The sequence below is a fragment of the Cyprinus carpio genome, chromosome B21 (assembly GCF_018340385.1).
Source record: "Cyprinus carpio isolate SPL01 chromosome B21, ASM1834038v1, whole genome shotgun sequence".
In the NCBI taxonomy this organism is placed as follows: Eukaryota; Metazoa; Chordata; class Actinopteri; order Cypriniformes; family Cyprinidae; genus Cyprinus; species Cyprinus carpio.
This window is the reverse complement of record NC_056617.1, coordinates 4,568,391-4,585,071: the sequence shown is the minus strand read 5'-3', so window position 1 is coordinate 4,585,071 and position 16,681 is coordinate 4,568,391. Positions and strand designations below refer to the sequence as shown.

Sequence of the window (16,681 nt, the reverse complement as noted above, 5' to 3'; positions counted from 1 at the left end):
GCAGTATTTCACACACTTCCAAATGTTGCTACATTTTAACACAAAACTAAAGTGCAATAAATGCACTTAAAATGCAAAAACCATATTTAATTCTCATATAACATCTGGATGCAACTTGCCGAATTAAATATGATGTGATGAGATCATGTGAGCACAATATATATATATTGTAATGTTTTGCATAAATTAAAGCATATATTTGATAAAAAATAAGGTAAAAATAGCAATTTTGTAAAATATTATTACAATTTAAAATAACTGCTTTCTATTGTAATATATTTTAAAATATAATTTATTCCTTTAATGCAAAGCTGAATTTTCAGCATCATTACTCCAGTCTTCAGTGTCACATGATCTTCAGAAATCATTCTAATATGCGGATTTGCTGCTCATGAAACATGTCTTACTATCATTCAGTAATTTTGTAATTTCGTGTATTCTGAATGAATAGAAAGTTCAAAGTAACAGCATTTATTTTAAAATATAACATTAGAGATGTCTTTACTATCAATTTAACCCATCCTTGCTGACTAAAAGTATTAATTTCTTTCATATTGACCTCAAACTAACTAAACAATCATAAACAGTATACAGTGTATACTGCACAGTATGAACTAGTTTTCCATTCCGCCCATAGCCACACAGACACACCTCATTAAATGCATATGACAGTGTTAATGCTCACATCCTGGTCCTGCGAGGTTAGGCGGGGTTTGGACTGAGCATGCTCAGTAAGAGCAGAGCCTTTGACACAAACGTCAAAGGTCACAAGACAGAGGAAGACGAGGAAAAGGAAGAAGAATGTGGTTACCATGAGAACAGCACCGATGGGCGGCCGGAGAAGGAAGTTACTCTCGGTTTGAAAGGACAACACAGGAATACAGGCTTTAGAGTTACGTTTCTCTGCGAAGGTCAAAAATGAGGCCTCTCAGGCCGGTGCATTAGTACGTTATCGGTGGAGCGTCAGGATGAACATGGAATGCATTTTCGTGCAGGTGAACACAGGGAAGGGAAAGGAAAGGAGAACGATGGTGGCAAACGAATAACAGCATCTACAAATACTACAATAAAACTACACAAATTCAAGCACAAACTAAAAGAAAACTCACATAAACACATAAAAGAATCACTCTCATGAGGTATCAATCAGTCTGTGCTGTTCATATTTACTTGAGTTTCAGTTTCAGTCAAATCCAAGTAACTGCGAGTGAATGTGACGCCGGTGTGTGTTACCTTGCTTTTCTTATTGAAAGGCCAGAGAGTTTTGCTCTTGCCCTTGCCGGAACGGTCTGCTTTGTTGTCCGAGCGTGAGTTAGTGAGGCTGGTCTCAGACACCGTCCTCTTCATCGCCTGACCATAGTCTTCAAACTCCACATCGCCAGGAGGCTCGAACCCAGACTTATACGACTCTATGACCTGAGAGGAGTCCTGCGGGGGAAAGACAGCACAGACAGTCTTACTGTGGGATTATAGTTTTTATTAATATCTTGAATTCGATTCGATTTTTATTATTTTTATGTGTTCATTAAAATTTTTGTTAAAGTTTAAGTAATTTTAATGTTTAATTTTATTGCTCTTATTTTTTATTATTATTTTTAAATATGTAAATTTAGTATGTATTAATTTTTTGTACTTTTTTATTACATAAAAATTGTTGTCTTGGCAACTAGTTAAAATCACACACACACACACACATATATTATATATATATATATATATATATATATATAGTATATATATATATATATTTTTTTTTTTTTTTTGTTAACTATAGTAACCCAGCTTTGGATATAAACTGATATAAATACACTATTACTATTGCTATGAAACAATCCCTTCCCAATAATATATTTCTTGCCATTTTTTGTTTCTTTTTGAGGATGCCTCTAAAAGGAGGTTTTGTCAGATTTTATGTTTTGTCCTAAAAGGCAACTTTATCATCAGAGACAACAACCACTTGCCGTTTCATATGCAGATTATATTTTATATATATCTAGATATATCGTTTCTAAAACATAATTGCATTGTCAGTAAATAATTAAAAAGCCAGAAAATATATATAAAAACATTTCAGAGATTCTTGATTTCATCAGAGGAGATTTAAGAGTCTTTATAGACGGCATATTTAATTTGTCGCAAACGATAATAAGGCTGTAAAGGACAAATAAAGTACAAAGACTTCAACATGTCATATTGTCTCACTATTACTTACATCCTTATTTCAATATTATATTTTGTTTCCACAAATTTCTAGTAAAGTGTTTCAAAAACCAAACAAGATCTTTTTCTTTTTTTAATACTTAATACTACAAAATATTTCAATTAAATGCTGCTTTTTTAACTTTCTTTTTAGCAAAGAATCATGAAAAAATATACATTAAAAAGCAAAAAACTGTTGCAGCACAACTGTTTTCAACAACTGATAATAAATGTTTCTTGAGCGGAAAATCAGCATATCAAAATGATTTCTGAAGGATCATGTTGCACAATAAATGACATTTAATTAAATAAATGCAGCCTCAATGAGCACAAGAGACTTCTTTAAAACAGTTTTAGACATTTCACAGCCTTGATTTCTGCATTTTCATAACCTGCAAATTATGCTACTTGCGTCATATGAAGGATCAGGTATCAGTGATTTATGATAATCTAATCCATTTGAATAAACAGCCAGAGACTGATCCTGGATCAGTGTTAGAATCAGTAATGTCTTGTTCACCCCAGATTGAGTTTCTATGCGAGAATGAGAAGTATTTCAGACAGAAAGTCACGAATGAGTCTGTATGAGTGTGTTACTAACATTCTTGGGTTCGATGGACTCGGCCACTTGTGTTATTCCATCCAGGCATTTCCCAATGATGGGCAGAATCTGTCGGTCGACCTCCGCGAACGTCTTCAGCGACTCGCCCATTCGCTCTATCCTCTTCTCCTCCATCGCCTGGATCTTCTGCTCACAACACACACATACAGAGTTAGCGTGTGTATTTCTGAATAGAGCTCTGCGAGATCATGCAAATGGCCTTTTGGGGTGTGTTTATGCTGTTACCTAATTTGCATATATCACAATAGCGAATTCAGAAATAATGCCGCCAGTGCATGCAAATAAATGATGATATTAGAATTGAATTCATTCTCAGAGGATGTTTCTGTGCGTGTGTGTGCACCTGGAAAGTATTAGGGATGATGGTGTAATAATGTTCGTTCTGCTCCTGGTTGAACTTCTGCAGGTATGAGGAATATTCATTCTTGCTGTCAGAAGCCATCTGGTGTCTCATCTGAGCCTGCTGCCGTGCTAAAGAGAAAGAGGATGAAATATTACTGATTCTGCAATATCATTTTATTAATTATACCCCTTAAAACACACAAACGTAAACACATGCAAGCCTACACACGATTTCACAAGTTTTGCATCTTCCTATATCCTTGAGACAACATTCACATTCAAAATAATCATGCATTTGCATGATTTTCTAACTTTGTAACCAACTCAAACATGTCTCATGTTGAATATTCAGGTATGAGATTTTTAATCAGTGAGATTTCATTGTAGGCGGGGCTACCTGGTGCAATGATGCAGAAATCAATAAAAAGACAAAAAAAACCCTTTCATTTAAATGAAAGATATACTTTTATCACCGTGACTAGGAAATGTAGTGCACTCAAAATAAAAAAGTCAATAGCTGGGTTTCCATCACCCTGCATTTATGCACATTTTGAAGTATCACATCAGAATCGAGTGATGGAAATGCTGAATTTAGAATAAAAACACCTTAATTCACAAAAAAAAATAATAATTTTACGCTCGCTTGAGGTGGTTTATGACTTGTGCGAAAAAAAGGGTTAATGTGAATAATGGGAGATGGAAATGCATTTTGAGAATAAACTCCTCCAAGCGCATCAAAAAAGTCATGTGACCGATCTCATTCCACAGCATCTAAAATATTACTTATATGGTCATTCGGAAACGCCCGAACAAAGTCTGTCATCAAAGTATTTTTGTATAACTGCCTCCCAGAACTGTTAAACGACTGCGTTCCCAAACAGCAGCAAATTATTATATTGAGTTGCTTCTCCTACTTTTCTTAGTGATGTATACTGCCAGTTTATCAGGAAGTGACGATTTTATTCTCTTTGACTCGTTCGATGGAAACGGTGCTTTTTCGCAAATGTTTTGTGCGATATTCCAATTCTGCGCACAAGTTAAATTCGCAACTTCGGATGGAAACCCGGCTAGTGACTTCCCCTAAATTTACCACAAATCTCAAAATCCATCCGCACTGACTCAAATCAGGATATAAACACCTTCAGCCTGATTCATACAGATATGTTTATACACACCTACTGTACAGTATGTGTGAAATGCCTGATATGACATACGTGTGAAAATCTAAAAGATAACTACAAGATATAAACACCCTGAACAACACTCCAGAGCTCTTGTGGGTTGAAGAAACACACACAAATGCATGCTGCTGAGGTAAATGCGATTCTTAAGTTTACTAATGCATTTTAATGCACATCGTTTAAATGAGAGAACGATACAGAGAATGCAGCGTCATGTTAACCACATCCTGATCCGATTCTAGGAAATCTCTCTGGTTAACCTGTGGTTCAGTGTTGCCATGGAAACACTCAAACTTCACCAGCAGCTCAGCAGCAGCAGACATGTGCATGAGCCGACAGGAAGTTCAGAAAAATATCCCCGAAAATTACATTTGCACTGAATGAAAACGTATCAAAATAATTTAGATCAGATTTGTAGTTGTATTTGATTAGAGTAGAGTGATCTGTCTTAATATCACTGCTGTTGCATACATTTTTTTTCTTAAATATAAGAAAATTTAAATGTAATATTATTGCTTTCAAATATTTACATAATATTTAAAATATATAACATATATTAATTTAGTTTTTATATATTTTTTTATTTCATACAAAATTAAATACATAAAATCTACAATATATAAATAAATACAACACAATAATATCTTATTTATTTTTATTTTTAATTGTATATTTTTTGCATTGAAAATGTACATTTCATATTATAAATTAGAAATATTTATGTATTTAAATTAGTTATTTTTACATTTAAATATTTTTATATTTAAGAAAAATGAAAGCAGTGAATCTTATAACTTCATACAAAATTAAAAATAATAGCATTATAAATAAATATAAGACAATATTATATATTTTTTATTTTATATTAAAAATGTACATTTCATATTGTATATCATATTATATTTATATTTATGATTCAATATTAAACTAAATATTACTAGTAAAAATTTAATATTCATACATTTAAATATTCTTATATTTAAGAAAAAAAAATGTAATGGACAAGCAGTGAGTGATGATACAGTTCATTATATTTAAATAATCTAATTATAAATATAATAAATAGGGCTGTCAAATGATTAATCACGATTAATCACATCCAAAATAAAAGTTTTGTTTACATAATATATGTATGTGTACAGGGTATATTTATTATGTATATATAAATACACACACATAAATTTATATATTTAGAAAATATTTACATGTATATACATTTATATATTTTATATTCTTATATTTTATATTATATATAAATATATTTAATATATAAACATAACATATTCTTCTTAAATATATACATGCATGTGTGTGTATTTATTATATACATAATAAATATACACAGTATAACACACATATATTATGTAAACAAAACTTTTATTTTGGATGTGATTAATCGTGATTAATCATTTGACAGCCCTAATAATAAACAAACAAAAAATAAGATAAACATCAATTATATATTATATTTTATATATATATATATATATATATCTATATATATATAATATATATATAATATATATATATCGTACATACATACATACATAAAATACTACAGCAGTTTTTATTATTATATTATACAATACACACACACACACACACACACACACACACACACACACATATATATATATAACATACAATTATATTATATTACATTACATTTTTTCAATATTTTGTAAACCTTGGACACATTGCATCCACCAGATACTGATGATTCCTAAACGCACGAACACACACCTCCTTAGTAAACTGTGATATGGTGAGCTGACATTTATATATGGACCAGCAGAACAGGAAGCTTTGAGGCCTTGAGGTTTACATCTTTAAATATTCATGCCTGGAGCGATGTGACTGGTGGAGCAGCAGCGCAGACAAACTTTACTCAAGCCTGTGATTGGGTGGCTGTTCTGCAGGTGGGTCGTGTGGGCGTGGCCATGGCTGGACAGGAAGCAACAGTGTCCCGACACAAAGACACACACGCACACACACAGACCTGCCGCCGTCCACCTACCTTATGGTAACATCGCTTCAAGGCATGATTTAAAAAAAGATACACATTAGTTAGCTTAGGCTACTCATGAGTTAGTACTTAAATCTACACTTTAACATGACAGTAATATCCGACACAAACCGCTCGACAACACATCAAATGAAGGCAAACAAGTCAACGTGTCAAAACCACATGTCCCTTGAACACAAACAGACCCGCTGCATTCATGAAATACAAGCATACTGCTTTATACACACTATTTAAAAAACTAAAATATGTTAAACAGTGTATTAGTATGCAACTGTAACTAAATCTATCATATAGTAACTTGCAAACTGCCTTGTTATTGTCAAACAACCTCATTATTTTGCATGTTTATTCCAGTAACTGACGTCTAGTCATCATCTCCGCATTTTTAAATCATTATTGTGTAAAAAAAAAAGTCAGACTTTTGGCGTTCTGAGGTTTGGCAAATCAAAAAATAAGTCATGAAAGAGAAAGAGGTTTGTGTTACTTTCGGTTTATGCATCTCAGTGTAAATAAAAGATGAAGTCAATATGCATTGCATTGTGTTATATGCAGGTATCCAGGTATTCCATGCATTCATAATCCAAATACTGTACATAGTATACATATTGTAAACTGAAGAAATAGTATGCTACTCTAAATGCAGTCACTCACTAATTGAGCTAGTGCAGCTGCTGTACCTTTACTGACCCTGAAACGTCTGCGTTTTTCATTAACGGAAGAGATCTGAAAGATTGGCTTTGGCTTTGCATTGGACTTTCTGGACTCTCACACATGCTAACTGAAAGATCTCTGGAGTTCCTCACTACCTGACCGTTAAATGACACAAAAATGTTCTCTGGACTTCTGGAAGCAGGAGCTCTTTTCCACATCTGAATACTTTGGAAATTTCTCTTTGTTCGACTCAAGCTATCACAGAGACATCTGCCCAGCACACACTCTGGAACAAAGAACGATTAAAAATGAGTAAAGAGAACGTAGGCGATGTTGCCTGTCCTGTGTGAATCCACAGTCCTACACACACACACACACACACACACACACACACACACACACTTCCACACAGTGCCACGGCAGCAGTGTGAGACAGTGATGGATGTGTTAAGATGAAGTGAGGGGGAAAACAGACACTTGTGAATCACTCGGGCTGTATCAGTTTATCACTTTTTCATCTTATATAACCAAACTGAAACTAAATAAAACTAAGTGAGATGATGATAGCAATGAAATCACAATCAGATTAATTATAAACCTTAGTTTCATTCAGCTGACACACAAACTATCTATCTATCTATCTATCTATCTATCTATCTATCTATCTATCCATCTATCATTTTTATTAAGCATATGAAAGACAGAACAGATGGAAGACAGACAGACAGACAGATAGATAGATAGATAGATAGATAGATAGATAGATAGATAGATAGATAGATAGATAGATAGATAGATAGATAGATAGATAGATAGATAGATAGATAGATAGATAGATAGATAGATAGATGGATATATGGATGGATGGATGGATGGATGGATGGATGGATGGATGGATGGATGGATGGATATTATAGAACAATATAAAAAAAGGATGGATGGGGACCGATGGACGGATAGACAGATAGACGAATGGACGGATAGATAGATAGATAGATAGATAGATAGATAGATAGATAGATAGATGGATGGATGGATGGACGGATAGACGGACGGATAGATAGATAGATAGATAGATAGATAGATAGATAGATAGATAGATAGATAGATAGCTGATAGATAGATAGATAGATAGGTAGATAGATAGATAGACAGATAGATGGATGGATGGACGGATAGATAGATAGATAGATAGATAGATAGATAGATAGATAGATAGATAGATAGATAGATAGATAGATAGATAGATAGATAGATAGACAGATGGAAGGATAGATAGACCGATGGATGGATGGATGGATGGATGGATAGATAGATAGATAGACAGACAGACAGATAGATAGATAGATAGATAAATAGATCAATAGATAGATAGATAGATGGATGGATGGATGGACGGACGGATAGATAGATAGATAGATACATAGATAGATAGATGGATGGATGGACGGACAGACAGATAGATAGATAGACAGATAGATAGATAGATAGATAGATAGATAGATAGATAGATAGATAGATAGATAGATAGACAGATATATATATATAGATAGATAGATAGACATGGATGGATGGATGGATGGATGGATCAATTAATGGACGAATGGACAGACAGATAGATAGATAGATAGATAGATAGATAGATAGATAGATAGATAGATAGATAGATAGATAGATAGATAGATAGGATAGACGGATGGACAGATGGACGGACAGACAGATAGATAGATAGATAGATAGATAGATAGATAGATAGATAGATAGATAGATAGATAGATAGATAGATAGATAGATAGATAGATAGATAGATGGATGGATGGATGGATGGATGGACGGATAGATAGATAGATAGATAGATAGATAGATAGATAGATAGATAGATAGATAGATAGATAGATAGATAGATAGATAGATAGATAGATAGATAGATAGATAGATGGACGGATAGATAGATAGATTGATGGACAGATAGATGGATAGACAGATAGATAGATAGATAGATAGATAGATAGATAGATAGATAGATAGATAGATAGATAGATAGATAGATAGATAGATAGATAGATAGATAGATAGATAGATAGATAGATAGATAGATAGATTTTTGGGGGGAATTTGCCTATATTGAACTGACTTGTGGTTTCTATATAATTATATATCATCACTTCTGTCTTATTATGTTCAAATATTCCCAGTGATGAAACCGGTGTTTTGTTCTTCAGGAATCCTGGATGATGTATGATTCCTTATCAGACGCTCTTACCTTCTCCACGTCTGCTTTCGTCACGTTGATGTCTGCGTCCAACTTCTCAAAGTACTGCTGGGCTCGATCTGCTTCCTTACAGTCCCGCTCAAACTTCCTCTTACACTACACACACACACACACACACGTTAAAGCATGGCGGAACACACCGCTCTAGATTCATGTACACACAGATGTTCAGATGCAGAACACTCAGAGTTTAATTAGCACACTCACACACAAACAGATGTGTGAAGTCCCGCAGTATAATAAACGCTCATCCATTATCACACTGTTTATCCTTCATCTCGCTCTCGCACTCATTTATTTGAAGGGACAATCAACATTTGTGTCCGCACTGACCACTGAATCACCCGATCACGCAAACACACACAATGAGCTCATTCTTACACATGGACACATACAGGCAGTGCTCTCTCGTTCTCTCTCTCACCACACACACACACACACACACACACACACTGAATCAACAAACAACCAGAGGAATCTGCTAACAACGACACAATCCATCTCTAACACCACACACCCTGAGACAGTGGGTGTGTGTGTGTGTGTGTGTGTGTGTGTGTGTGTGTGTGTGTGTTGTGTGATCATATCTTAGCTTCACACACACACACACAGTATCTAATGGACTAAGTAGTTATCTTAGCTTTTTGTACATTTACTATGCCAATAGCATTGTGTAGTTTGAAGCGTGGCATGGTATATGAATATGCCAATCACTCAGCATGGAATACAGCTAGTTTAAGTTTAATGGAATCTTAAAATTATAAATAAAATAGTAATAATAGTTTATTTTGTAAATGTTTAATTAAATTGTAATATTTTCATTAAATTTGTATTCAAATGTTGCATTGAATAAAATATAAAAATTTAATTAGAAAATTACATTAAAATTGAACCTTAATATTTTAATTTAATATGTACTGAAATGTAGTATTGTATAATCTTAGCTTAATTAATATATCTTTAAAATACTGTTTTAGGTTTTAAATAATTGTAATATTTTTTATAATTTAATATGTATTTAAATGTTGTATTGAACAATTAATTACATTTTTAAAAATTACAAAAATAAATAAAATATTAATATTATAATAATATATTAATATTGATAAAATATAAATATTTAATATTTTTTTATTTAATAATTTATGATTATGAAATGTTGTACTGAATGATAAAACCTTTATTTTTTAAATTACAAAAATAAATGAAATAATTATTTAAGCTTTAAATTAAAATGTATTGAATAATGTAAGTTTAATGTTTAAAATGACAAAAATATATAAAACAAATACTGTTTTAAGTTTTAAATAATTTTAATATTTTAATCTGTATCAAAATGTTGTATTAAATAATGCAAAATAAAAGCCTTTTCACTCGTGCCCCCAGACTTTTGGAGACCATTGTATATCAAAGTACCATAGTATTATCACCTAATAACAATGAGTTTCCAGTGCTCATTTATTTAATGGATTATTGATTGATTATTGATGTTGACCGAACTCACCGATTCCAGCTGTTTCCAGCTGGCTTCGATCTGTTGCTGTGCCTTCCGTCCATCATGGAAATGCTATGAGAGAGAAGGATGAAGAAATCAATCACTAATTTATTAAAATTCATCATAGGTTTACATACATGAAGGCAAATTTAATCTCATTACTGTCAAGAGGGAACAACTGAAATTAAGGTGCTCTCATTTGCAGTTAAAGAAGATATGAATAATACAATCAGAAATATCTGTGTGCATGCAAGCCTGTACCCGAGAGGAAGTGTATATGTGTGTGTGTTTGCGTGTGTGTGAGCTGCCAGGAAGCCATATTGCCTCTGTGTATCCTGTGTGTGTATTATATATATATATATATATATATATATATATATATATATATATATATATATATATATATAACTCTTATATTTCTGTATCTCATACAGGTACTACAAAATGTTAACTCAAAGTCTAAGTTAGGATCTGTGTATCACGAGTTACTGCTGTTTCTCTGTGTTAACTTGAATCAGTGAGACGTGTTTAGACCAGACAGAAAGACTGACAGTGAGAAAATGAGTGAATGAATGAATGAAAGTGTGTGAATGTGTTTAGTATTCCTCACTGAGTTTCTGAGCTGAATAAAGAATGCCGACACGCAGCGTGTGAATAAAACCCTATAGAGCAGAAAGCATTATGGGTACAAAAACACACAGTCAGTCAATGCTGAAGGAGTCCAGTTGGAGAGTTTTAAAGCACGACTGAACAAACACATACAGAAGATCGTATATTTCTCATTCAATTATGGTATTTAAAGCATTTTTCTAATGCTGTTGAGCTTTATTGAGCTTCTCAGTTCTTTACAAACCGATAAACTTGAAAACGAACACACACACAAAAAAGGGCGAAAGTGTTCAACAACCGCCCAATTCTTCTGCTTTTTGCGGCCCATTAGAACAAACCGACAAAGTGAAATCTTTAAAGTTTCATCCAATCAGAGGAAGTCTCCCTGTTTTAAAGAGGAAGTTGACCGCTAGTTGTTTTTTTAAAAACAAAGCTTCACTGAGAACAGCTGAGAAAAGAACAAGAAAATAAAAAAACAGAGAACAGATGAAAGAGATGAGACTGAACAATACTGGCACTGCTTCAGAGATTATTTGAATCATTCATGCTTCATACACACACATACAAGAGATAAATGCTGACTTGTTGCCCATGGATCAAAAACAAAGTAACTGGTCTACCTCAACAGCACAATAGCAAATGCACTGACATTAAAGTTTCTTCCACTATAAATAAAATACAAATTTAAACAGAACTTAAAATATTAAATTAAATACACATTAAATTAAATTAAAAACACGATAAACTTAAAAAAATAAACATAGCAACAAAATAAAAGAAAATATAAAAATAAAATAATACAGCAGCTACACTGACATTAGACTTTTTTACTCTATAAATAAAATAATAATTAAAATAAAATAAAAATTGATAAAATGAAAAAAAAATAAAAACATTAAATAAAAATGCTATAGTCATTTTATAATAAATCAAAATGAACAAAAATATGATAATACAGAAAATTAAATAAAGTAAAATTTAATTAAAATTAAAAACTATAAAAATAAAATAAAATAATTTTATTTTAGTATTATTTTCTTGAAACTGAGAGCACTGGCTGAAATCAATGCAACTTCTAGATATCAATTTTAGAGAGAATTTCTCCTAAACGACAAAAACGAACTGCATCTGGTTGTTTCACATGTCTTTAAGACAGTTTCTTCCTAAGTAGGTGGTTCCTGGCCTGAATATGACTTTATGCTGTTAGTCAAAAGTCTGGCTGCACAAATCCAGTCTGGTCTTAGTCATAAATTGATGTGCTTTTGTTTTTTGTTCTTCTCTTGTTTCTGGTTTTCCCTGCAAAAGCTCAGCTAGTGATTTCAGGACCTGGATGAGTGTGGTGATATGAAGCAGCAGCTTCAGAATAATAACCTGAACTACTGAGCGAGGCCTACAGATGGAGCATGTCTCAAACACACACACGTCATAGGCCCAGTCAACATAAAGCTTCTTCAACAATAGGTTTAATACAGAATTACAGCACCAGACCATATGCTGTCTGGATTAAACACAGGAAAACGGAGCAGGACTGTTCTTAATTAATTCTCGATTGCAAAATGCATTAACTAAAGAATAAACTATAAGTTTGCAAATATATATATACGTGCACAAATATCCAAAAATAGCATGTGTGTATCAAATCAGCAGAATGAAGCAATGAACTGAGGTAGACAAAAGAAAGAGATGGATAGACAGACAGATAAAGAGAGGGAAAGAAGAGGTTTATGAAACTGGGAGAAGCAGCATTCTGGGAAATCGGCCAAACAGACACCATGGAGCCCCGCTCAGTGTGTGTGAGTGTTGAATGCTGGGAAATCTGCATTCTTCAGGTTAATACCTAAATGCTTATCTTATCTGGATGAAAAAGAGAAATGGATGGACATTGCGTGTGTTTATATGTAATTAAATCCCACCAATGACTGACTTATCCTCTCTGTGTGTTAAACTTGAATAGAAGACATTCTTCCGTTCGTACCTTTATCTAAATGTTGGTTCACTCACCGATTTCCTCTCTGTTTTGAGTTCCTGTGCGTATCGCGTGAGTTCGGTGATGATCTGTGATGTCATGTTCTCTGCGATGACCTCATGCTGTCCGGCGTAATCGTTCAGCTCGTTTAGCGTCGAGTGAAATGCGCGACACCATGTGTACCTAAGACAGGATGGGACATCATCAGTATGAGACACATACATGAATATATCTGAATCCATCAGCCAATTTAAGTGGGTTAGATGCTGATTCAGACAACAAATCTAATAACAATCATAAAGAAAAAAAATAGAAAAATGAAACGTACTTATTCTCGTCTTCCTCTTTCTTCTTAGGCTGGTATTTCTTGGACAGATTCCTGTGCAAAATTAAAAATGACTGCATATGTTTACAATGCTACCATACTTCCTCTATTTCTAGAGTACTTTATACTGTAAGTCCTCCTACAAGGTACACTACATCTGGTAACTGTATTTATATACTATACTGATATACTATATATTTTAAAAAAATATGCACTCTTACAACCATCTGCAACATATTACAATAGAAACACCATTACATAAACATTGTCAGAATACCTCAGCTTTCCATCATAAATAAATTTATTGGCATAAATATGCAGTATCATTATCATAGTGAAATGCTATGAAACCACCAGCCTTTACAATGTGCAAAAGCGGCACATTTTTACTTTGAAACATGTAGCACTTACATGTATTTAACAAAATCATCACCTTTTAATAATCACATTAAGCTATTTGACAATTCCTGTTTTTTCCATCACCAAATTTAAGGCCTATTTAAGATATTCAATTAAAAACATATTTCATGACCTTACATTTTTTTATTCACACACATGCTCCTAAATACATTTACAGTTTGCACACTATTTTTAGCCACACATATTTATATTGGCTCAATTATTGTTTCTTCCACAAGCTAAATGCAAAACTATACCAAAAAGGTTTTTTTAATAAAAAAACACAAAAATTAAACATTAATAAAAATCCATCTATGAATATAAAAACAAATTAATCTAAGAATTTAAGAATAAATAATGTACCTATTTATCTATGAATTCATGAATAAATCAATCCATGAATGAAGGAATACATTTATCTACGAATCTGAATTTTTAGACTTTTTAAGGACACGCTGGGATGTTTTTTTATTCACACATGCTCCTAAATTGATTTTACAGGTTGCACACTTTTATTTTTAGTTGCAAATGCAACTAAAACACTTGCACTGTTAAGCCCTGTGTGTGCTATACTGTATCCCACAATGCAATGTGTGCTTGACCTGACTTTATTTTCACTAAATGAACATTAAGTATAAGTAATATTTTAACTTCTTGTTCTGACTGCCACAAATTCAATAACCATTTTATTTAAAAGAAAAAAGGTTAAATTAAATATGAAAAAAGCTAATACTGTATTGCCGGATCAAACATGCAACATACTACTGTTTGAAATGATTACCATATATGCAGTTTAACATACTATAAAAATTAAATAAATCATTAAACAGTTGGCTGTATTCAGTGTATACTTCAGTGCAGTATGCAGAAACAGTGTGCTAGTATTCCACTGCAGAAATGCAATGTTAAAGCAAGTTTATAAACCAATCAGAGAGCCCAAATTGAAAAAGCAACCAATCAAAATGTTTACTGCAAAGAAACAATCAAAAGTGGAAATTCAAATATAAACTTCACAGAACTCTTGGCGTTTTTGTCTCTGTATTCCTACATTATTTAAAATGAATGTGATGCTCAGTGTCAGTGTGTGTGTGGAAACTGTAACACAAAGGCTGTCTTTCTTTCATTGTAGCCTTTCTCGTCACTGTCAGATGTTTCTCTGTGTATTCTATTATCACCAGCTATAAATACAGAGCGCCTGCTCATCGTCACCACCTCAGGGCAGGTGTGTGTGTGTGTGTGTGTGTGTGTGTGTGTGTGTGTGTGTGTGTCTGTGTTCATACTGCACCTTGCCAAAGGGAAAAAAACACACTAAAATAAATAAGCACACACTCACGCACACGCCCACAGCGAGACAAACACCTCTCAGCCCCCTTCGGTCTCTCTGTCACTGTTTTCGGCACATATTCTTCAGAATATCACATTAGCTTACTAATGTTAATATTGCACTGTGTTCTCAGCACACATTTAACACACACACACACACACAATGTACCACACATAAATATAAATGTATATATTATGCATTTATAGTCATAGATTATAAATATATAAGTTCATTAATAAATGTATCTATGAATTTGAATACATTCATCTATTAATGAATTAATTTGTACATTTATAAATAAATCATCCACCTATCCATCTATAAATATGAATAAATGAATCTATAGCTTTATTTATACATTAATCAAATGTATAATAAATAATCTACTTATCTATTTATTTCTGAATTTTGAAAAACTGTTTACCAACCCACCTATCTACATATCTGTCTTTCAATCTACCAGTCTATCTATCACATCTGGATGCGTTTTCGACTGCGCAACATTATGTGTCTGCAACACTGCAATTTCCTGAAGATAAATAACATTTTCTCTGTTCCTGTCTTTCACACACACACACACACACACACACACACACACACACACACACACACACACACACACACACACACACACACACACACAATATTGCCTATAATCTTAGCTAATTTGCTTTTCATGCATGTAAGTCCCTGTCTGGATCAGGATATCTGGGATATTACTGTGTATGTGTATGTGTGTGCGTGCGCATATATGCATGCATGTTTATCAAAAGCTGTAAGTGTGCATGTGCTAGTGTATGTATATAGATGCAACTGAAGCTGTATCCCATACAAAAACTGCCATGGTATTATCATAAATATATACCATGGAAGAAAAAAACAAATAAGCAACTAAAATGGGAATGTCAATACAGCACCATTTAGCATGGTACTGTAAATATGATATTCAAATGTGTATATATTAAAGAATCATAGAACTGCCAAATGTACTGTTTTTGACTAAGGATGAAAACATGAACATTTGTTTATACCATCTGACCACAGAATGCAACTCTATCACGCAGTGTATCTGAGGTTATAAATGCAGTTCATCACACCCAGTAACAGGCTGGTGTGTGTGTGTGTGTGTGTGTGTGTGTGTGTGTGTGTGTGTGTGTGTGTGTGTGTGTGTGTGTGTTAGACGGCTGAACCCCCTGCTGTGTCTGGGAATTAAAGGGGTTTCCCACTGCTATCTGGAGGGGGTTGATGTACAGTCAGTGTGTGTGTGTGA

At 33.2% G+C, this 16,681-nt stretch overlaps 1 protein-coding gene across 35 annotated transcripts in view; it reads right to left on the bottom strand.

The window, feature by feature from the left end:
* The window catches only part of LOC109055641 (formin-binding protein 1), a 71,181-nt gene that overhangs the window by 20,768 nt on the left and 33,732 nt on the right, over positions 1-16,681 (bottom strand). For all 35 annotated transcript variants that reach the window (XM_042748307.1, XM_042748304.1, XM_042748302.1 and 32 more), the window contains exons 3-9: positions 13,692-13,742; positions 13,399-13,546; positions 10,798-10,860; positions 9,285-9,389; positions 3,165-3,293; positions 2,801-2,947; positions 1,234-1,428 (exon numbers count right to left, since the gene is read on the bottom strand). In XM_042748307.1, the coding sequence (XP_042604241.1) occupies positions 1,234-1,428; positions 2,801-2,947; positions 3,165-3,293; positions 9,285-9,389; positions 10,798-10,860; positions 13,399-13,546; positions 13,692-13,742 (838 nt within the window). The remainder of the gene's footprint in view (positions 1-1,233; positions 1,429-2,800; positions 2,948-3,164; positions 3,294-9,284; positions 9,390-10,797; positions 10,861-13,398; positions 13,547-13,691; positions 13,743-16,681) is intronic.